The sequence below is a fragment of the Geotrypetes seraphini genome, chromosome 12, assembly GCF_902459505.1.
Source record: "Geotrypetes seraphini chromosome 12, aGeoSer1.1, whole genome shotgun sequence".
In the NCBI taxonomy this organism is placed as follows: domain Eukaryota; kingdom Metazoa; phylum Chordata; class Amphibia; order Gymnophiona; family Dermophiidae; genus Geotrypetes; species Geotrypetes seraphini.
The window spans coordinates 23041638-23064861 of record NC_047095.1 but is presented as its reverse complement, the minus strand read 5'-3'; the positions used below and the strand labels follow the sequence as shown (position 1 = coordinate 23064861).

Genomic DNA, 23224 nt, shown 5'->3' with positions numbered 1-23224 from the left:
CGGGTGGTGTCCAGGACCGCTCCGATGAAGGGGAGGGACTGGGTGGGTTGTAGATGAGACTTGGAGAAGTTGATCTCGAAGCCCAAATTCTGGAGGAAGTAGGTTGTAGCCAAGGCCGCCGAAGTGACCTCTGAGGCTGACGGGGCCTTGATGAGCCAGTCGTCGAGGTATGGAAACACCTGTAGACCCTGTCCGGAGTGCTGCGGCCACTACCACCAGGCACTTTGTGAAGACTCTGGGGGACGAAGATAGGCCGAATGGTAGCACTCGATACTGTAGGTGCAGATTTCCCCCCGAAATCTGAGGGACTTTCGGGAGGCCGGGTGAATGGGGATGTGAGTGTAGGCTCCTTGAGATCCAGGGAGCATAACCAGTCGTTCTGCTCGAGGAGGGGGTATAGAGAAGCCAAAGTCAACATGCGAAACTTCTCTTTGACCAGGAACTTGTTGAGGGCCCGAAGGCCTAAAATGGGTCGCAGGTCGCCCGCTTTCTTCGGGACGAGGAAGTACCGGGAGTAAAACCCTCGGTTCAATTGGTCTGACGGGACCGGCTCGACAGCCCGAAGCTGAAGTAAGGTTTGGACTTCCTGAAGAAGAAGGGCGGTCTGCGTCGAGCTTGAAGGATACTCTCTTGGAGGATGGTCCGGGGGGACCCGGTGGAATTGAAGAGAATATCCTTCTCTTATGATGGAGAGGACCCATAGGTCCGTGGTTATGGCCTCCCATCGGTGGTAAAAAAATGGAGGCGGCCCCCTATGGGAGAGGCCGAGGTTATGCTCCCGGGAGGGGCGTCAAAAGGGCTGGGGAGCCTTAGGTACAGCCGGTGGCTGAAGTTTTTGCTGAGACTTCTGGGGAGGTTGTCTCTTCGCAGGCTGTCCGCAGCAGGCGTTTGTCTGGGCATGTAACGCCGCTGGTAAATCAGGGGTGGCCTGGAAGGTCGAGACTGTTGAGGTTGGGTTGGGCCGTAGGATGGATTGAAAGGATTTTCATGATCCGACAGCTTCTTGGTAACAGTTTCGATAGACTCATCGAACAGGTCAGCTCCAGCGCATGGTACGTTGGCGAGTCTGTCCTGTAGGTTGGGATCCATATCGATAGTACGGAGCCATGCCAGGCGACGCATGGCTACCGCGCTTGCGGCGGCGCGTGCCGAGAGTTCGAATGCATCGAAGGAGGATTGCATCAGCTGGAGGCGTAATTGGGAGAGAGAGGCTACCACTTCCTCGAACTCGAATCGAGCTTGGTTGTCTATGAACGGAGTGAACTTGCGGAGCACCGGCAAGAAGAACTCCAGATAGGAAGAGAAAAAGAAGTTGTAGTTTAGCACCCGTGACGCCATCATGGAGTTTTGGTAGAATTTTCTACCAAATTTGTCCATCGTTCTCCCCTCTCGGCCCGGCGGTACAGAGGCGTAGACCGGGAGAGGATGAGAGCGTTTAAGGGAGGACTCGACCAGTAGGGATTGGTGGGAGAGTTGAGGGCCCTCGAACCCTTTATGGTGCACGATGCGGTATCGAGCATCGAGTTTGCTGGGGATCGGCGGTATGGAATACGGCGTTTCGAAGCACTGCATGAAGGTCTGGTCCAGTAATTTATGCAAGGGGAGCCGAAGCGACTCCGTTGGAGGGTTAGGTAAATGCATGGTGTCCAGATACTCTTTGGAGTATCTGGATCCCGTGTCAAGGGTCACATCCAGATCATCCGCCATTTGTCGGAGGAATGATGAGAAGGACAATTGTTCCGCCAGCGTCGGTCTGTGGGACGGGCTGGAGGAGGATGAGGCCTCCAGGTCGTGGACATCGGGAGTGACAAGGAGAATCGGGCACCGGTGTCTCCTCGTACTCCGGCCCCTCGGAGGGGACACCTCTGATGAGGAGTATCCCCTACGTTGCAGTTTTTTCTGCGGTGACACTCTCCGAATGGCGTGAGGAGTGCCAGGATGAGTGTCTCGATCGGTGCCCGTCTCGGTGGCGGGACGGGGATCGGGATCGTCTGTGCATCGCATGGTCCCCGAGGCCCCCAAGTGGATAGGGCTGGAAGCGGTGGATGCAACTGGGTTTGCGATGCGGGTTCTTGCGATGCTACCAAGTCTGGTAAGGAGTACGGAAGAACTCTTCCTGACTATGCTCAGGGCTTCGAGTATCGATCGGAGGTCTGGTCCCATGTTGGCGCGGAGGCGTAATGGGTTCTAATGGCGGCATATCGGTAAGCGAGGCTTGCCGCGTGGGCATCGCCGCCCTCCCCGTTCGTCCTCGTCGGTTGTCGAGGTCGAACGGTGTGGGGGAGGGAGGGGGCGGACCGCCCCTTTGGATCGGTACCGGGAGGTCACCCTGTATGGCAGCGATGAGCCCGGTCCGATGGTCTGCATGAGCTCAACGAATTGAGCTTCCAGCACGGACCGTAGCGAAGCCGATAGGAGGGGGGGAGGGGGGGGGGGGGGGGGTGGGGGGGGGGGGGGGAGGGGGATCCGCACCGAAAGGGGGTCCTCCTGCACGGACATCGCGCTCCTTCGAGGCCGAGTGCTTCTGCTTAGTAGCTTTCGGCACTTTGATGACCATTGGTGGCACTGTGGAAGGAAGAGGTACCTGAACCGAGGAGACCGGGGCAGGCACCGACGTCGAGCTCGTGGATGGTGTCGGGGCGAGCGATGCCGGTTTCACCACGCTCGATGCAGGAGGGGTCGATGCCGGTTTTGCCCGAACCGGGGAGGTATCGGATGAAGTGGAGGCTGAGGGATCCTTAGCTGCGTCCATCTTGAACATCGATTCCCACAATAGGCAACGCCGCTTGAATGAGTGTGCCGTAAGGGTAGAGCAAGGCCTGCACGATTTCGGAATGTGGTCAGGGCCCAAACACTGCAAACAGCGCCAGTGAGGGTCCGTGAGTGAAATCGCGCGTTGGCACTTGCTGCACTTTTTAAACCCGGTGATTGGCCGGGACATAGGCCGGAAAATCTCCGCCGCGAGGTCGAAGCCAGTGGGCCTGAGCCACGTGGCCGGCCCGTTCGACCCGCCGGAGGAAATAATCTTCTTTTTTTTTTTTTTTTACCGAAAAGAAAAGAACTGTTAACTGTAATTAAAAGAAAGCGAAAAACAAAGGAAGGCAAATTTAACTGAATTCAGCTAGCGCATGATGAAGTTGAACTTCTCAGCTCCGCGGAAAAGAAAGAACTGAGGAGACACGCCCGGATCTCCGGGTAGGAAGGCACCGGCGCATGCGCGGTGCGGGCTCTAGAAACTTTAAGTTTCTACAAGCAACACGTGCTTGTGAGACGTCCGTACCGGGGCTCTGTCTGATGACATCACCCACTAGTGAGAATACCTGCCTGCTTGTCCTGGGAGAATGTCCCTTATCTCCTTTGCTTTTTTATATTGTTCTGGAACCCTTGTTGTTGGCTATACAACAGGTAAAGGAGATACAGGGGATTCCTTATGCAGGTCAGGAATATAAGATCTCTGCTTATGCAGATGACATCTTGCTTCATTTGAAGAATCCTGAATCTACCATTCCGCATTTACTAGAATTGATTGATCGATTTGGCAAATTTTCTGATTACAAAATATATTGGAGCAAATCAGATGTTCTTCCGTTAAATGTGCATTGTATAAAAGGATTATTTTATTCATTCCAATTCCTTTGGAAGGAAGAGGGTACAAAATATTTAGGTATAATGATTCAAAAACACTGGAAGATACAATGACAGTAAATTAAAAGTCTTTATTGCTGAAAGTCAAAGAGATGTGTGAGCATTGGAACCCATTACATCTTTCTTGGTGGAGAAAGAGTCCAAACCATTAAAATGATGATTTTGCCTGTAGTTTGCTACCAAATGAGTATGTTTATTTTCAAGAGTCCTTGTATAAGAAATTGAATGGAATTCTCACTAAATTTATTTGGCTGGGTAAAACTGATAGAATAGCTTTAGTATCTTTGCAAAAACCAATTGCGGCGGGTGGGGTAAATTTTCCAAATTTCTATCGGTACCATCAAGCTTTTATTATGCGGCAGGGTATGTATTGGATCCTTCCTGAACTCATGGAGCATCTTCCGGATTGGTTAATATTAGAATGGCAACTCCTGTCCCCATTGCGATTGTGTCATGTTTTAAGTATCAAGTTACCTAGGATTTATAAGGACAAAAGAATTAATTTTCCACATGGCAAACATTAAAATTTATTAATAACCTAATACCTATTCCAATTCATCAATCCACATGTCAGTCCTTATGGTTGAACTCCAAGATTCAAATTGGCGAGTCTAAGATCCTCTGGAAGCATTGGTTGCAGGCAGGTATAATTATGTACATTAGATGATGTGTTATCAAATGGGAAAATGCTTGATTTTTTACAACTGCAGCAATCATTCGGCATTACAAAGTCTCAAGGGTATAAATGGTTGCAGTTAAGGCAGGCCATTCAGAAATGGTTCCCTGACTGGCAAAATTTAAAAAATCAATATAGCTTGCTGGGCCTACGCCTCCAGACAGATTTGCTAGGGCATCAGACTGCCAAGTGGTATAAATTAATTTCTGAATATCTGAATAAGAAACCTAAAACTAGTCTAAAAAACATTTGGAGCATTGAGATAAAGCAGCAGATTTCTGCTACTCAATGGCCATGGGATTTGACTTGGGGATGAGATGTACGGCGTCAGCATCCATGAGACAAACTTGGTTTTTTCTGTTATATATAATTTTCTGGACCCCTGTTCGTTTGCAAAAGTTAGATAGTTCTAAGTCTAATAGATGCTGGCATTGTCATCTCGATATAGGGACACTGGATCATCTATTGTTCTATTGTCCCTTGATACTTAAATTTTGGAGGTCTATTTGGGGTCAAATTAATATGATATTGGAAGTCTCACTGTCATTATCGTATGACATAGTGTTGTTTGGAACACTATTAATGCCCAAGAGTCCAATAAATGCAAATAAGAATAGATTACTTCTTATCATGACAGGAGTTGCTATGCAGCTAATCACAAAAAACTGGAAAAATGGGATAGAATAAATTATAACTTTTATTGGGAAACCTTAAGCCAAGTTTATAAGTTTGAACGTATGAACTCGTTACAATTGGGACATTATAATAAATTCAAAGAGATTTGGGATCCATTAACAAAATTTTGTACGAATTGAAGGAGTCGGACACGACTTGGAAGCAGAATTGAGACAGGAATGCAGGACTGGAAGTGTAACAGTGATGGGGGACTTCAACTACCCAGGAATAGACTGGAGTACGGGTCACTCCAACTGCACTAGGGAGACAGGATTTGTAGAAACTGTGAAAGACTGCTTCATGGAGCAACTAGTCAAAGAACCGACGCGAGGGGGTACTACTCTTGACCTCATCCTAAACGGATTAGGGGGGCCTGCTAGAGGGATAGAAGTGGGAGGACCACTAGGCAATAGTGATCACAACACGATCAGATTCACATTAGAAAGAGAGACACCCATAGTAAGGAGGACAGCAACAACTGCGCTGAATTTCAAGAAAGGGAACTATGTTGCTATGAGGGAAATGGTGGGGAGGAAGCACAGAAACATCTTTAGGATGGAGACTGTGGGAAGCGCCTGGACCCTATTCAGGGACACCCTGCAGGAAGCACAGAGAATGTATGTACCCAGTTTCAGGAAAGGCTGCAAGAACAAGCGATCAAAGGACCCGGTTTGGATGTCAACAGAAGTAAAGAGGGCGATAAAGGACAAAAAGGTATCCTTCCGGAGATGGAAAAAGGACCCAACGGAGGAAAATCACCAGACGCACAGGAAATGCCAAAAGGAATGCCACCAGGAGGTTAGAAAAGCAAAGGGGGAATACGAAGAGGGGCTGGCCAGAGAGGCGAAAAACTTCAAGGCATTCTTCAGTTACGTTAAGGGAAAGCGACCAGCGAGAGAGGAGGTGGGGCCGTTGGACGATGGGGATAGGAAGGGAGTGATTAAGGAGGATAAAGAGGTAGCTGAGAGGTTGAACACGTTCTTCTCGTCGGTTTTCACGAGCGAAGACACATCTAATATACCGGACTCAGAGGAGCTCATGAGTGGGGAACAGGCTGAAAAATTGGATCACATAGAGGTAAGTAAAGAGGATGTCCTCAAACAGATAGACAGGCTAAAATGCGGCAAATCACCGGGCCCGGACGGGATCCACCCAAGGGTTCTGAAGGAACTAAGACAAGAAATAGCGGGCACAATCCAGCATGTTTGTAACCTATCCTTGAAAACTGGTGAGGTACCAGAGGACTGGAAATTGGCGAATGTCACACCTATCTTCAAGAAGGGATCGAGGGGTGACCCCAGGAACTACAGGCCGGTGAGCCTGACTTCAATTATAGGGAAGATGGTGGAAGCTATGATCAAGGACGCCATTTGCGAGCACATCGAGAGGAATGGCCTACTGAGAACAAGCCAGCATGGATTCTGTAAGGGAAGGTCGTGCCTAACGAACCTTCTGTACTTCTTTGAGGGAATAAGCAGTCGGGTGGACAATGGGGAACCCATAGACATCATTTACCTCGATTTTCAAAAGGCTTTCGACAAGGTGCCACATGAAAGGCTGCTTAAGAAGCTGTGGAACCACGGGGTGGGAGGGGATGTGCACAGATGGATCAAGCACTGGTTGTCGGGCAGACTGCAGAGGGTCGGAGTAAAGGGTCAATATTCTGACTGGCGGGGAGTCACGAGCGGTGTACCACAGGGGTCAGTGCTGGGGCCATTACTCTTTAACATATTTATCAATGACCTGGAAAAGGAGGCAAAGTGCGAGGTTATAAAATTTGCAGACGATACCAAACTGTGCGGCAGAGTTAGGACCAGGGAGGAGTGTGAGGACCTACAAAGAGACCTGGACAAGCTAGAAGACTGGGCAAACAAATGGCAAATGCGCTTTAACGTGGACAAATGCAAGGTCATGCATATAGGGAAAAAGAACCCGTTGTTCAACTACAAATTGGGGGGGGTATTGTTGGGAGACAGCAGACTTGAGAGAGACTTGGGTGTGCTGGTGGATGCATCACTGAAGCCATCTGCACAGTGCGCAGCAGCCTCGAAAAAAGCCAACAGGATGCTTGGCATCATAAAGAAGGGCATAACAACCAGAACACGGGAAGTCATCATGCCATTATATCGAGCGATGGTGCGTCCACATCTGGAATACTGCGTTCAGTATTGGTCGCCACACCTCAAGAAGGACATGGCGGTACTTGAGAGAGTCCAAAGGAGAGCAACGAAAATGGTAAAAGGGCTGGAACACTGCCCATACGCCGAGAGGTTGGATAGGCTGGGGCTCTTCTCTCTGGAGAAGAGGAGGCTCAGGGAGATATGATAGAGACCTTCAAGATCATGAGGGGCATAGAGAGGGTGGATAGGGACAGATTCTTCAGACTGAAGGGGACAACAGGTACGAGGGGGCATTCGGAGAAACTGAAGGGAGATAGGTTCAAAACAAACGCAAGGAAGTTTTTTTTCACCCAAAGGGTCGTGGACACTTGGAATGCGCTACCAGAGGAAGTGATCAGGCAGAGTACGGTACAGGGATTCAAACAGGGATTGGACGGATTCCTGAAGGATAAAGGGATCATGGGATACTGAGGGAGGAGCTGGGATGTAACACAAGTATAGAAAGCTAATCAAGTAATGAGTATAGAAACCAAACCAGGTCGTGCATGTGCAAGACCGGAGGGTTAGGACTTCGATAGGAAGACAGGACTTAAATGAGAAACCAAGGTGGCAAGGGAGCCCCTTCTGGTGATACAGACAGGTCGTGACCTGTTTGGGACGCCGCGGGAGCGGACTGCTGGGCAGGATGGACCTGTGGTCTGACCCGGCAGAGGCACTGCTTATGTTCTTATGATCATTAATATTTCCCTTTGATTTCTGAATGAGTGTTATGCACATCCAGGAAGGGTGGGGTGGGAGGGAAGGGGAGATAAGTACTTATTTTATTATTTGATTGTAATGAGTGCTGTTTTTTGTACCAATTATTGGTTAATCTGTTGCACTTTGTGCTGGCTTTTAAAACGAATAATGAATTTGGAAAAAAAAAAAATCAATAAAATCAAAATATTTTTGATAAAAATTAATAGGAAATTAGGGGATAATGATAGAAGAATAAAATAAATTAAATAAAAACAATTTGTTCATGCCATTTTTAATATAATATCTGTATGAAGCCATTACATGTATTGTATTATTTTATTTCTATGAAGGTGATGTGTACTATTCATTATTAAGATGATGGAACAATCTTGTGAGGTAGTGATTGTAATATGAAGTGAATGTAGAAGAACATGTCTGAATATAGAGATTGTATGACATTATTCTATTGGAATCATTATAGAGGAAAAGAAAAAAAGGAAAAAATGAAAAAGGAGGATAAAAGGGGGAAAAGAAAAAGGAAAAGAGAAAAAAAGGGGAAAAAAAGAAAGAAGAAAGGGAGAAGGAATGAAAAAAAACCAGATATGAAGAAAAGGGAGAAGAAAGGAGAAAAGGGGAAGAAAAAAGAAAGAAGAAAAAAATGAGAAATGGAGAACAGGAGGAAGAAAAGGAAAAGAAGAGGAAAAAAGGGGGGAATATATAACCAAAGTGAAAAAATAAACTAAAGTATTAAAGCATTCATTTGTCAAATCTTGTTAATCAAACATGAAAAATAGATAATGAGATAAAGCGTAACAGTCACCTGAAACGACATACATTACATCAAACTTAAAATTCATAGTTACTAGGATATGTTTGCATATATCATGTGGTGAAAATGCTACAGTAAATTGCAATCTCAAAATAGTTTTGTTGCTAATAAACCTATAATTGCTGGGTGTAACAGATCATAAAACCCTTTATCTATGTTGTCTATGAAATATGAAGATCAGTGTGGCAACCAAAATGCCACCATTTTCAAGTTCTCAAACGTAAAAATGTTGAATGTGTGTCTAATCATTGAACTAAATATTTTATATGGGATGTGCCTTTTGTAGTTATTGCTCATTCACAATTTCAAATCTGATTAGACTGTCAGAAATGATTACACAATAATGTCGCTAAATGGTCTAAAAGGCAACATATCTATCTCACTGCCATTATAGCTGGCAATATGATGATGCACTATTAATACGCTATGTGTGAACCTTAATTGAGGCAACATTCATTATTTGATAGGTAGCACAGTATGTTCAGTGTGTAATCTAAATGTTTGTCTAAGGAACATGCTAAAAGTTTTCTGCTATCTATGCTTGATTTGATTTTTGTAGCTGTACAAAACCTTTAGTTGGCCAGAGCCAAGTCTAGTGTCATATCTTCTTTCATTTCTGTATAAAGATAAACATGTAACACATACTTACTTCTGTGAAATCAATAATAATAAAACGCTAGAGCACGCATTCGCTCTCGAAAATTCGTGAGTCCTGGCGCCGTGAGGTGTGCTTCTGTGGCAACATTCTAACCTCACGGTGCATGCGGGGGCTGAAGGCGCGTGACTATTCTCTCTCCCTGTCCTCGGCGCGTCACCGCCCGCCCTCACTCGCCGCTGCCTCTCACTGCGCCGTGAGGTGCCAACATTCTAATTGACATATCACGGCGCTTGCAGGGGCTGGAGGCGCATGCCACGACTGTGCTCTCTATATACCTCCCGGCTCCAGCGGACTAGGCAGCACCAGTGGCAGCAATGGTGGACAGCAGCCCCGCTCCGACCGTTGACCCTCCACAAACCTCCCGGCTCCAGCGGCGTAGGCAGCACTATAAACACGCTGCTTCGCGCCCTTCTCTGCCGATTTCCTCTGCCGCGTCTCTGATGACATCATCGGAGACAGACGCGGCAGAGGAAATTGGCAGTAGAAGGCTGCGAAGCAGCGTGTTTAAAGTGCTGCCTACGCGGCTGGAGCACCGAGGTTTGTCGGCGGTGGGAGGGTCAGGAGCAGGCCAGATCGAGCAGGACCACGGCAGTAAAAGAAGGGGGAGGGGCCGAACGGAGAAGGGAAGAGAAGATAAGAGAAGGGAAAGGGGGGTGGGGGAAAATGCTGCTACTGCTTCTGCACAGGAAAGGGGGGATAGGAGGGAAATGCTGTTGCTGCTGCATAGGGAAGTGGGATGGAAATGCTGCTGCACAGGGAAATGGGGAAAAATGACAGACAGAGACAGCGGAGGGAGGAAGGGAGACAGAAAGAAAGAAAGAAAGACACAGGGGCAGGGAGAGGGACAGAAAGACAGACAGAGAAAGGGGGCCAGAGAGAGAGTCAGCGGGAGAGGGAAAGGGGGCTGCTTTGGGGGGAGGGGTGTGCTTGGGGCAAACAGCTTTGCTCTGGGGGGGAAGACAGAAGGGGCCATGGAGAGACAGGGAGAGGGAAAGAGGGCTGCTTTGGGGGAGGGGTGTGCTGGGGGGGAGACAGAAGGGGCCATGGAGAGATAGGGAAAGGGGGCTGCTGGGGACAGACAGCTTTGCTCTGGGGGGGGAAGACAGAAGAGGGCCATGGAGAGACATTTTGGGGGGAGGTGGATGCTGGGGGCAGACAGCTTTGCTCGGGGGGGAGGGGGAGATAGTAGGATACAGACAGCGGCCAAGGAGAGAGAGATAAAGAACACAGACAGACAGACACATCTATTCTAGCACCCGTTAATGTAACGGGCTTAAAGACTGGTAAAGTAATAAATGACTACAGCTAGCCTTGTTGAATTTAAACCTCAATATATATTGAACTTTTCCTTGAAGAGTGAATACCACCTCCAAAAAAATCCAAACAACCATATAAGCCATGTGTTGATATCAAAAAGCTCCAATAGCATCTCTAGCTGAAAACAACTGCCTGTCTGGTGGCACATATCAAGTCAGGAATGCGAACAAATTAATCTGCAGATTGGCAAAAAGAAATGTGTGAGGGAGCGTGGTTTAATCTGTGGCAACACTGAAGCAAAATATAGAATACTCTGGGGGTTGGAGGGGGTAATCATGCCAAGTGTGACACTTGGTGGCTGGGTTTACAACCCATGATATAGGGTTGCAGCAATTATGACCAGTGGAAGAGTGGGTCTATGAAAAATAAAACAGGAACATTGGGGGGAAATACCCAGGTAGTTGTGAATAAAGGCTCACGATGCTACAATTACATCACTGGTTCTGACCAAATGAGAAAAGAAAGAAGAAAGTAGTATGCTAAAAAAGGTACATAAATTTAAAATAAAAAAAACTTACAATGTAAACAGGACAGTTTTGTATAATTTATGTTAGCATATTTTACCTGTATCATGTATTCAAATTGATACATACAGAGGCCCAGCTCAGCCATACTTGGTTTAAAAAGTTCTCGAAGTCTATAATCTTGCATTAATTTAACAAAAACACAAAATGCTTCTTCCTCTGGCATCTGTATAAATAAAAAAAATGGCACAATTAAAACCAAGATACACTAAAGCACAGTTACTTACCAGGAACTACTACTACTACTACTACTATCCATTCAGTCGGGCCCAACCTTTGGATACTTGCTAGGGACAGCAGGCAGATATTCTCACAGATGGGTGACATCATCCACGGAGCCCCGGTATGGACAGTGCAAAAGTAACTGTCACTAACTTTTTTAGAAGTGGTAACAGCATTGTGTGGACTGTTTTCTGGAAGTATCTATTATAGCTGATACTGGAGCAGAGAGATGGAATTAATCTATCTGCTGAGAGAGATAGTGAGCATAAATTAGGATGCAGAAGGGACCCTTCGTTCCGAGTCATAGTTGGGAAAATCTGTAGCAGAATGGGTTCCCAGACACTGAGTTGAAGAAGAAACAGGAATCAGGGTTGTCTCAGCCATCTTGGAGCTATGAGAATCATGGTAGCTGCCTCCTGTCTTGAGTTTGAACAGAGTTTTTGCTATTAGAGGAAATGGATGAAACGCATACAGAAACTTGTTTGTCCAATCTAGCAGGAAAGCACTGAGTTCCAGATGATGAGGAGTGTGTATTCTGGAGCAGAAGTGTGGACGTTTGTTATTGCTGGGAGATACAAAAAGATCTATTTGAGGAGTTCCTCGTGTTGAGAAGATTTGACATAGAATTGTCGAGCTGAGTGACGACTCATGAGGTTGAAAGAATCTTTTCAGTCTGATTGCTAGTGTTCTGCTTGCCTGTTAGATCAAAAGCCTTGAAAAAGATATTTCTCGGAATGGCCCAATTCCAGATTTGTATCGCTTCCTGGCAAAGGAGGTGAGAACCCATGCCCCCTTGTTGTTTATATAGTACATGCCGACTTGATTGTCTGTCCGGATCAATATTACTTGGTTGAATAGATGATCTTGAAAGGTTTGAAGAGTGTTGTGAATTGTCCGTAGCGGCAGACTCAGGACTAATGTCAGGAAGTTCTGCTTCACACAGCGAGTGGTGGACACTTGGAATGCTCTCCCGGAGGAGGTTGTGACAGAGACCACCATTCTGGGATTCAAGGGCAAATTGGATGCACACCTTCTTGCAAATCACATTGAGGGATACGGGTGAACAAGGTGTCCATCAGGGAACACCTAGCTTAGCCTCCGAGTGTGCGGGTCGCCGGACAAGATGGACCTAAGGTCTGATCTGGTGAAGGCATTTCTTATGTTCTATAAGATTGATGTGAAAAGATCTTTCTTGAATACTCCAAGTGCCCCGAGTGTGAAGACCGTCTAGGTGAGCTCTCCATCTTACGTGGATGCATCTGTTGTTAGTATCTTCTGATGCAGATGTACATGAAACATAAGGCCTCAGGATAGGTTTGTCGGGTTTAGCCACCATGGTAGGGATTGACGGAGTAGGGAGGTGACAAGTTGATGGGAAAGCGGATCTGTGGCTTGTGACCACTGAGAGGCAAGAGTCCATTGAGGATCTCCGAAATGAAGATGTATGAATGGGGTAACATGGACTGTCAATGCCCTGTGTCCTAACAGCTGCATTATGTGACATGCTGTGATAGTTTGGAAAGTAGATACGTGCTTGCAGAGATAAAGCGGTGTCTAGTCTCTCCTGTTGAAGGTAAGTATGAGACCGTGTTGTGTTCAGCAGCACTCTAATGAATTCTAGATTCTGGGTTGGCTGGAGGTAGAATTTTTGGTAGCTGACTGCAATTCCTAAAAGCTCTAGGAGACATATGGTTGAGTTCATGGCTGACTGGCAGCTTAAAATGACGATGCTTTTATCAACCAGTCGTCCAGACAAAGGAATACATGAAAGCTGTAAGAGTGGAGTGTTGTAGCCACCACAACTAAACACATTATGAATACTCTGGGTGCTGATGCTAGGCCAAAAGGTAGCACCTTCTATTTGAAATTGCAGATATTTTCTGTCGGCTGGAATAATAAGGATATGCTTATATGCTTCCTTGAGATCCAGAGAGCAAAGCCAGTCGTTCTTCTCTAGAAAGGGAAACAAGGTTCCTAGGGAGATAATGCAAAATTTCTCTTTGACTAAATATTTGTTGAGAATCAGGTACAGTCCAGTTTTTTTTCGGTATGAGAAAATATTTGGAGTAGAATCCCTGGCCCCTCTGCTGAGGAAGTACTGGTTCGATGGCATTGAGTTGCAGGAGGTCCAAGAGTTCATATTGAGAAGGGAGGTCTGTTGTGTTCTAATACTCTCTTGGAGGTTTTCCTCATAGACAAAGAGCGTAGCCTTCTCTTACAACTTGTAAAACCCAGGTGTTGATTGGGATGAGAGTCCAATGATGGTGGTAATGTGTGAGCTGACCTCCGATTGAGTGGGGAGGAAGTTGAGATGGAAGAACAGCGGCTAGGTTACATAGAAACATGATGGCAGATAAAGACCAAATGGCCCATCTAATCTGCCAATTTGCAGTAACCATTATCTCTTTCTCTCTTGTGCCTATCCCAGGCCTCTTGAATTCAGACACAGTCTGTTTCCACCACCTCTTCCGAGAGACTGTGTTCCACGCTTGAGTGAGTCAAAAGGACCGTATTGACTTTTGTTATAATTGAGTTTGAGGTTTCTGAGAACGCTGCTGTCTGGGGCGTTTCTGTAGAGGAGCTCTGGAGATAGAAGTTGGCTAACTATAGGATGCCAATTGGTGTCTAGGATTGTAATAATGCCTAGGAAGCTGGGGTTTTGTTGATTTAATGGCTGAGAGAGTGGTCATTCTTTGTTCATGACTGGGTAGCTTCTGAAGAGTTCATCGCCAAGACAGGGAATGTTTGACAGACGGTCCTTGACATTTGGGTCTAGGTTGGACACCCTGAGCCATGCTTGTCTTCACATAGCGATTAATAGTGCTGATGCCATAGAGGTGACATCGAAGGTATCAAACACAGATCATGCCATGAACTTTCAAGTCACCAGGAGATGTGGGTGTTTTTCTGAAAGTCAGCCAGCTGGTCTCCTGAAATGTATTGCTCATAATGTGATAGTTGCTGAATCCGTTTAAAGTAAAATGTCATATAAAGGTTGTAACTTAGAATGTGACTAGTCAGCATTGAGTTCTGAAACAGTCTGTGACCAAATTTGGCCAGGGTGAAGCCTTCTCTGCCTGGTGGAGTGTTAGCATAGGTCCTGGTACTGGTGGAGCAGATTTTACCAGGAGAGAATGATAGTGTAGCTGAGATTTGTCAAACCCTGGGCATGACTGAACTCTGTAAAGGGAGTCTAATTTTACTGGTGCCACTGGAATGAGAAAAAGTGTTTCCCATTTTTTGAACATTGCTTCCTTCATTAGATTGTGGAATGGAAATTTTAAGCAGTCCTTTGGGATTTGTTCCATTTGTTCAAAATCCAAGGCATCGAACAGCTCAATTCTCGGTTCAGATTCCATTCTGACTGATACAGCTTGTCCCATCTGTCTGGTAAATTTATTAAAGAAGATCTCCATCTAGGTGGTGGAAAAAAAAAAGTCTGATGGGATGCCAGAAGATTCTGGAACAGAGAGTTCTGTGTCAGAATAGGAATGATTCTAAAGGTCACAGCCAAATTCCTCAATGCCTGGAGATGGGAACCATCTAGATCGATGGTCTCTAGAGGAGGAATGCCACTGAGAAAAATGCTATGATGTTGAGGAGAGTGTCGAGAGGAACTATCTCGACCCTGGTGCCAATCCAATGTAGATCGGGAAGAGGTGCTTCGGTGTCAAGGTGATCATGACCTGGTAATGTGATGGCCTTGTAGAGTGATGCTCCGACTGGGCTAGTATCAATGGAATCGAGGGAGGAACTTGGGCTGTATGCGTCTGTAGTATAACTGCTAACTCCCTTTGAAGTAGCTCCCTCATTTGGTCTTGGATGGACTGTATAAGTGACGAAGGTATTGTCAGTATGGTTGGTGCTGCAGGGCATCGAGGTTCTAGTGACTTCGATGAGGCGGCATGCCTCTGAGGGGACACCAGCTGCAGAGATGGAAAGAGAGACTGTTTGCATAAGCATTTGGCATGCATCGACTGACTTGATGCCTGAGATGCTGCCGATGTGTGTCAAGCAGGTGAGGCATGAGAGTGCTTCTTAGCCTTTTTAGGAGATGATGTAGCTGGTGGTACTGCAGGAGCAGACACTGAGTGGGGTACTGACGCAGCCAGAGAATACTATTTGTCCAATTCAGATGGGGGGCACATTGTTGATATGTTTTATGTCCAAAACAACTTTTCCTACTGTAAAAGTCAAGCCTTCAAAGAACATTTCTGCAGCTTGGAGCAGCGAGAGCAAGAGTCTACCCGATGCTCAGGACCAAGGGAACTGGAGATATCAGTTGTGCAGTTCAGTGACTGAGATGGTCCTGTTACATGGAGCACACCTCTCGAAGCTGCTAGAATGCTTGGACATCAATGGAAAGACAGCCTCAGAGAGGTTGAAGGACTCAATTTTCCTGGAGGTCGAGTGAACGAGAGTCCGAAAAAGGCTCGATGTAGTCGGCCTGAAACAGGCTGAGGGAGAACCAAAGGCCCAAAAAACAAATACATGAAAATTAAGAAAACATAAAAGAAGGAATTGAAAAAAAATTAAGAAATTAAGAAAATTTAGTCATGGGAAGGCACGAAAATGGAACAAAAAAACACTCTTGGAGAGATTCCAAAAAACACAACTTCTTAGCTCCACAGAAGACTAAGAAGTGATGGTCCCGCAAGCTGACTTCAGATGGGAAAGCACTAGTGAATGCGCAGTACAGTCTCAAGACTTCTAAAGAAGTTAAAGTGACAGTACACTTTTGCACTGTCCGTACTGGGGCTCTGTGGATGACATCACCCATCTATGAGAATATGCTTCCTGCTTGTCCTGGGATAAAATAAAAGTACATGTAAAATGCTGTGATCAAGAACTATAATGGATATTTATAACTTAATTGTAACATAAAATAGCATTTCTTGCTGCATCAGGGGGAAATTATTGAACAATCGAGCTGCAGCAAGAAGTGCGAAACAAGGCCTGTCAGTTATTCTATATTTTTTTCTCCCATGCAATAGAGTGACAGCAGCACTGGGAGAATAACATGGACTGCTATGATTTGAATCACGTCCGGAGGATAAAGAACTTTTGAAGATAAGTTTTCCTATGAATTGCTATTGAGTTTTTAAATGAAATACCACCAGTTAAAAAATATATTAACTTTTCATACGGAGTTTTTGTAGACCAAGGATGTTTTTTCCTATATAGCTGTATGGTACAGCTGTATTGTGACAACAATCCCTGGAAAGAACTGAGGTCTTTTCTCCATTAAATAATAGGAAACTGTTGCTGATTACCTCTGGTACAGTGGTGTTACAAAGATTGAAGCACTTGACAAATCACAACATATAAATATCTCATTCATAAAACTATCAAAAACTTACCTCAAAAGCACTGTAAAAAAAAAGACAAAAAGTCAAATGCTTCAATCAAAGCTACATGCTAAGTAGCATATTTCATCTGATAGAAAAGATGTTTGCCTGAAGTTGCTACCTACACATCTCATCAGAGGGTTGGGCATAAGTGCTAAACTAAACTAAACTAAACCTTAGGTTTGTATACCGCACCATCTCCGCAAGCGCAGAGCTCGGCACGGTTTACAGAGGTTGAGAGGAAAGGAACTACAAAGGGATATAGGAGAGGGACTGAGAAGATAGAGAGGGAACAGGGTACTAGAGAACGGGAGGAGATTAGATTTTTGAAAAGAGCCAAGTTTTCAATTGGAAGGAGCTAGAATTTCTGAGAGGGGATGAGAGGTTGTTCCAGAGTTCTGTGGTTCTAAAGGGGAGGGATGTTCCAAGTTTTCCTGTGCGGGATATACCTTTTATAGATGGGAAAGATAGTTTTAGTTTTTGGGAGGATCTAGTGGAGAGTGGGTTTGAGGAATTCCAGAAGAGTGGGATAACGGGAGGGAGGACGCCATGTAGAATCTTGAAGGCTATGCAGGCACATTTATAGAGGACTCTGGAGTATACTGGGAGCCAGTGAAGCTTGGAGAGGAGTGGGGAGACGTGATCGAACTTGCCTTTTGCGAAAATAAGCTTGGCCGCAGCGTTCTGAATTAGCTGAAGTCTATGGAGGTTTTTCTTAGTTAGGCTTATATAGATGGAGTTGCAGTAGTCCAGTTTAGAGAGGATGGTGGATTGAACGAGGATGGCGAAATGAGAATGATGAAAGCAGGATCTTACTTTCCTCAACATATGGAGGCTAAAAAAGCATTTTTTTACCAGGGAGTTGAGGTGATCATTGAAGGAGAGAGAGGAGTCTAAGATGATGCCTAGGACTTTGCTTGAAAACTCAAGCTGAAGAGTGGGGCCGGAAGGTAGTGGGATGGAGGTGGGTAAATGATCTGAAATTGGGCCGAGCCAAAGTAGTTTTGTTTTGAACTCATTCAGTTTCATATGTACAGATTGGGCCCAGGATTGGAGGTTCGTAATACATGTGGATATGTTCTCAGCGAGGTTAGAGAGGTTCGAGTCGGTCTCGAGGAGGATGAGGATGTCGTCAGCGTAGGAGTAGAGAGTTTCTAGGGGGGATAGATGAAGGAGTTTCAGAGAGAACATGTAGATATTGAAAAGGATAGGAGAGAGGGGTGAGCCTTGCGGGACTCCACATTTCGGCTTCCAGGGGGGGGATGAGGTACCATTTGTGTTAACGGTGTAGGAGCGGAAGCGTAGGAATTTCGAGAACCAATCTAGGACTGTGGAGCTTATGCCTATTTCGGAGAGTTGGAAGATTAGGATGTCATGGTGGACAACATCGAAGGCTGCGGAGAGGTCGAATTGAAGAAGAACAGCAAATTTGTTGCGAGAGTGGAGTTGTTGCACCTTAGAGATTAGAGAGGCTAAGAGGGATTCGGTGCTGAAGTTGGGTCTGAAGCCAAATTGGTGGGGTAGGAGGGTAGAGAATCTTTCTAGGTAGGATGAGAGTTGGGTGGATATGATGGATTCTAATAACTTGGTTAGGAGAGGGATATTTGCTATAGGACGGTAATTTGATGGAATGGAGGGATCAAGGTCGGCCTTTTTCAGTAGAGGGGACAATGAAATGTGTCCCATGTCGGGGAAAAAAAGGCCCGATGTTAGGGCAGAGTTTATGAGTTTGGTGAGGGAAGCAATGGCCTGTGTAGGGATATTCTCGAATAGATAGGAGGGGAAAGGATCCAAAGTGCACTTGCAAGTTTTTAGTTTGAGGCAGAGTTTGGAGACTTGACAAATCACAACATATAAATATCTCATTCATAAAACTATCAAAAACTCTATATCACTCCTTCAGATACAGCAGCAGAAGAGTAATTTTAAGCACCAAAGTTACTGCACCAACAGAGGGAGACCTTAGTTGACTATTATCCAAGGAAGCTGCGCCCCACTGTCTGAATAGTCTAAGATTCCAGTCAGCTCAGCAGCAAACTTGTCCATACCCAACTGAAAATTCACACAGGCATTTTGTGACAATCAATAGCTTGTTCAACAAAAAAGATCTCTTCCTTGCTCCAAATAAACTGTATTTCTAATATCTCCTCAATGCTTATCCAATGTAAACCGTACTTCAAATATCTCCTCTTTGCTTCCTACAGAGGTCTCTTCACCGCTCCCCTTTCTCCTTTTTCCTTTATCTGTTCGCTTAACACCCGAATTGTACGTCGTCTTGAACCTATTTAGGCATATAGCGATTCACAAATTATAGATTAGATTAGCATTGAAATTGAGTTTTAGGTTCAAAGAGGAAAATAGCATGCGTACATTCTATTTCCAAATATAAACATGCTATTTGATCCGAGGAGTAAACTACACAAGCACTTTTAACATGTACTTTTCAACCACTAATTTTTAAAGGGAAACACGGGGAGGAGACCTAAGAAAATCCAGAAGCGGCTGCAAGTGGAACCCTGCTTTTGTGAATGTTTTCTCTCTGAAAACTAGTTGCAGTGCTTGCAGCATAAAAGTGACTATACAAAACTGGACTGCATTACATTTGTAGAAGCACAGCCCACGGATGCATTACTACTACTACTAATTATTTCTATAGCGCTACCAGAGATACACAGTGCTGTACAGAGTCACGAAGAAAACAGTCCCTGCTTGAAGGAGATTACAATCTAAACAGACAAGACAGAAAGCACAGTTACTTACCGTAACAGTTGTTATCCAGGGACAGCAGGCAGCTATTCTCACATATGGGTGATGTCATCCATGGAGCCCGGATGTGGACAGCCTTGCAAGCAGACTTGCTTGTAGAAATTTAGAAGTTTCAAGTCAGCCGCACTGCGCATGCGCGAGTGCCTTCCCGTTCAGCGCAGGGCGAGTCTCCTCAGTTCAGATAGCTAGCAGAGAAGCCAACCAGGGGGAGATGGGTGGGTTGTGAGAATAGCTGCCTGCTGTCCCTGGATAACAACTGTTATGGTAAGTAACTGTGCTTTATCCCAGGACAAGCAGGCAGCCTATTCTCACATATTCTCCAAGCTAACCAGAATGGTATGGTGGGAGCGTTGGCAACTTAGGAGAATAAATTTTGTAATACTCTCTGGCCAAAATGGTCATCCCGTCTGGAGAAAACATCCAGACAATAGTGAGAGGTGAAAGTATGAACCGAGGACCAAGTAGCAGCTTTCCAAATTTCCTCAATAGGTGTAGATCTGAGGAAAGCTACTGAAGCTGCCATTGCTCTGACTTTATGGGCTGTGACTTGACTCTATAGTTGTAATCCAGCCTGGGCATAGCAGAAAGAAATACAAGCAGCCATCCAGTTGGAGATGGTATGCTTAGAGATTGGATGTCTCAACTTGTTTGGATCGAAGGAGACAAAAAGTTTGGTGTGTTCCAAATAGAAGGCCAAAGCACGTTTACAGTCCAGAGTATGAAGAGCTGATTCTCCAGGGTGAGAATGAGGCTTTGGAAAGAACAATGGATTGGTTGAGATGAAATTCTGAAACCACTTTAGGTAGGAATTTAGGATAAGTATGGAGGACCACCTTGTCATGATAGAACACAGTGAAAGGTGGATCAGCAACTAAAGCTTGGAGCTCACTAACACAAATTGCTGCTCTAACATGGTCTGGAAGGAAGCCGGCAAGGATGGATCAGCGTCTGAAGTCGGACCACCTGTTATGGCTGGAGGTTCCAAAGAAGCAGTGGAAATGTGCTTTGACTTTGAAGTCTTAGCAAGCTTGAGGATCACCACTGGAACTTTCTGCTGAGCTATCTGACCTGAGGATCCAGAGGAAGATAGAGCAGGTGTACTCAAGGCAAGAGCCGCCGAAAATGAGGAAGATTTGATGAGGTTCGAGGTTGGAGTCGTGGAGGCAGGAGGACCCTCGGTAGAAGGTGGAACCAAGGCCGCTTTCGAAGGCGAGGGTGTGACTGAACAGTCCATCCCGAAAAGCTTCTCCACTAAAATCTGATGTTTACGGGCATGAGGTTGAAGAGTAGCACAGCGCTCCCACGACTTTGGTTGATGGCCCAGCCCAAGGCAGTTGAGGCGCCAATGGTGTGGGTCTGTGAGAGAAATCACACGCTGGCACTGGCTACACTTCTTGAAGCCCATTGCTGGCCTGGACATCGGAGGAAAAATAGCTGCAGCAAAGTCGAAGCCCCTGGGCTGCGGCCGTGCGACCTGTCCCGCCAGTCGAACGGAAGAAAATAATTTTTTTTTTTTTAACTAGAAATAAAAGAAGACACCAATTCGTGAAGAAAATAACACAAACCACGGTGAGAGAAGGCACAAAGTAACAAAGTTAAATGCAGAGAGTCAAAGACGGACTTCTCGGCTCTGCAGAAAACTGAGAACTGAGGAGACTCGCCCTGTGCTGGGTGGGAAGGCACTCGCGCATGCGCGATGAGGCTGACTCGAAACTTCTAAATTTCTACAAGCAAGTCTGCTTGCGAGGCTGGCCGCATCTGGGCTCCGTGGATGATGTCACCCATATGTGAGAATAGGCTGCCTGCTTGTCCTGGGATAAAAACAGGTTGCCATGGATACAGTTAGGGAGAATGGTTAATCTGCTGGCTAGGGTGGTGGGCAGTGGGGAGTAGGGTTATGGATTAAAGGCTATATCAAAAAGGTGGGTTTTTAGTCTGCTTTAAAACAAGGGAAGGGGAGTGGCGGTCAAACTCAGGTAATTTATTTCAGGCATACAGGGCAGCTAGATGAACAAAGTCTGGAATTGGCAGTGGAGGAGAAGGGTACAGCTAAGAGCAGCTGATCTGAGGAATGGAGTTCTCTGTATAAGAAGAGAGGAGAGATATTGAGGGGCAGCAGAATGAACACACTTGTAGGTTAGTAATAGGAGTGGAAACTACTGGAAACCAAAATTGGAAAAGGTGTAGCAATGGATAAGGGAAGACTGGACCATGGCGAGGACAACTTGTTTACTAGGCCTAATGCTGGGATGGAATCCAGAATTTGGATCTCTTAAGAAGATAGGTCATCTTTGGATATTGGCAGATAAGATAGGAATAGCAAAAAAAAGCATTAGGCCTAGTAAACAAGTTTTCCTGTCCATGGTCCAGTCTTTCCCTATCCATTGCTACACCTTTTCCAATTTTGGTTTCCAGTAGTTAGGTGGCTCCAGACAATCTCAGTTGTCAGATCGCTACTCAGCAGTGGTTACCAAGAAGTCCCAATGATGTCAGGCCGAAGCCCGAATTTCCCCAAATAGGAGGGAGACTTTCAGAGTACAAGAAGGTCTGGGCAAGGATTTGTTCAGACAAATGAGTACTGGACATCATTTAAGAGGGCTACAAGCTTGAATTTGTTCTCCCTCTCTGAGACCTCTTTGTAGATTCTCTGGCTGGAAGGCTAGAGAAAGCGGTCAAAGTCTGAGCAACTGTAAAATGGCTCCTGGAAATTCAGGCCATAGAGTCAATGCCGGGCACAGAGTTGGGCTTGGACAGATACTCTGTATACTTTATCATGACTAAGAAAAACTTAGATGACCAGAGACCCATACTGGATCTGAAGTCAGAGACAGAGCGTTCGGTTGTAGCCTCAGTGGCACTGGAAAAATTCCTAGCCTCGCTAGATTTGACAGGCTTTCTGGCATTTTCCCATTTTCTTGGAACATAGAATGTTTTTCATGTGTCACGTACTAGAGAGACATTTCCAGTTTTCAGCATCCTTTTGGATTTTTGATCTGTAACTTCTTGGGGGGGGGGGGGGGGAGTGCATTTTGTGACGAAGGATCCTCTTGCGAAGCCAATGCACCCTCAGACAGTGCAGAAGGATCCCGACAACTTATAAAAGGAGAAAGCAGTTGATGCCTTCTGCAATACTTCCAGGTTTGGGGAAAGAACCCACTACTGTACCCTTCGCACTGAAACAGTTTTTAGCCTCAATTACATTGTGTTCAAGACCTACCTTGCCCCATCCAGTCTCTCCCATCTTTCCTTCTGCCAATATTCTTCCTCTATCTAAAATCCCTGTCCTCAACCTTTATATCATAACACATGACATAAGAACATAAGAATTTGCCTCCGCTGGGTCAGACCAGAGGTCCATCCCACCCAGTAGTCCACTCCCGCGGCAGCCCCTCAGGCCTATCACCTGTGTAGTGGTCCCTGACTATTCCTATAACCTAGCTCAACTCCTATCTGTACCCCTCAATCCCCTATCCTCTAGGAACCTGTGACAGTAACAAAAATGTTAGAACACACCCACAAAAGCTCATCTGTCTCTTTCCCCTCCCAAAAATTAAAAAAAATATATTAATCTAAGCACTCCACATACCCATGCCTTCCTCATGGAATTTGTTGGGACTTCCAAGTATCATCCCCTTCACTGTTTTTCCTCATCAGGGCTCATCTTAAAACTTTATTTTTTTTTTTGTTTTAATCAATTTTTATTAGA

General features: G+C 45.6%; 1 protein-coding gene across 12 annotated transcripts in view; it reads right to left on the bottom strand.

Annotated features, from left to right (window-relative positions):
• EVI5 (ecotropic viral integration site 5) overlaps positions 1-23224 on the bottom strand; it is a 363365-nt gene that overhangs the window by 271987 nt on the left and 68154 nt on the right. For all 12 annotated transcript variants that reach the window (XR_004536596.1, XM_033916075.1, XM_033916071.1 and 9 more), the window contains one exon: positions 11223-11348. Coding sequence is in view for 11 of the 12 variants with exons in the window: in XM_033916075.1 (XP_033771966.1) it covers positions 11223-11348 (126 nt within the window). In the remaining variant the exon portion in view is untranslated. The remainder of the gene's footprint in view (positions 1-11222; positions 11349-23224) is intronic.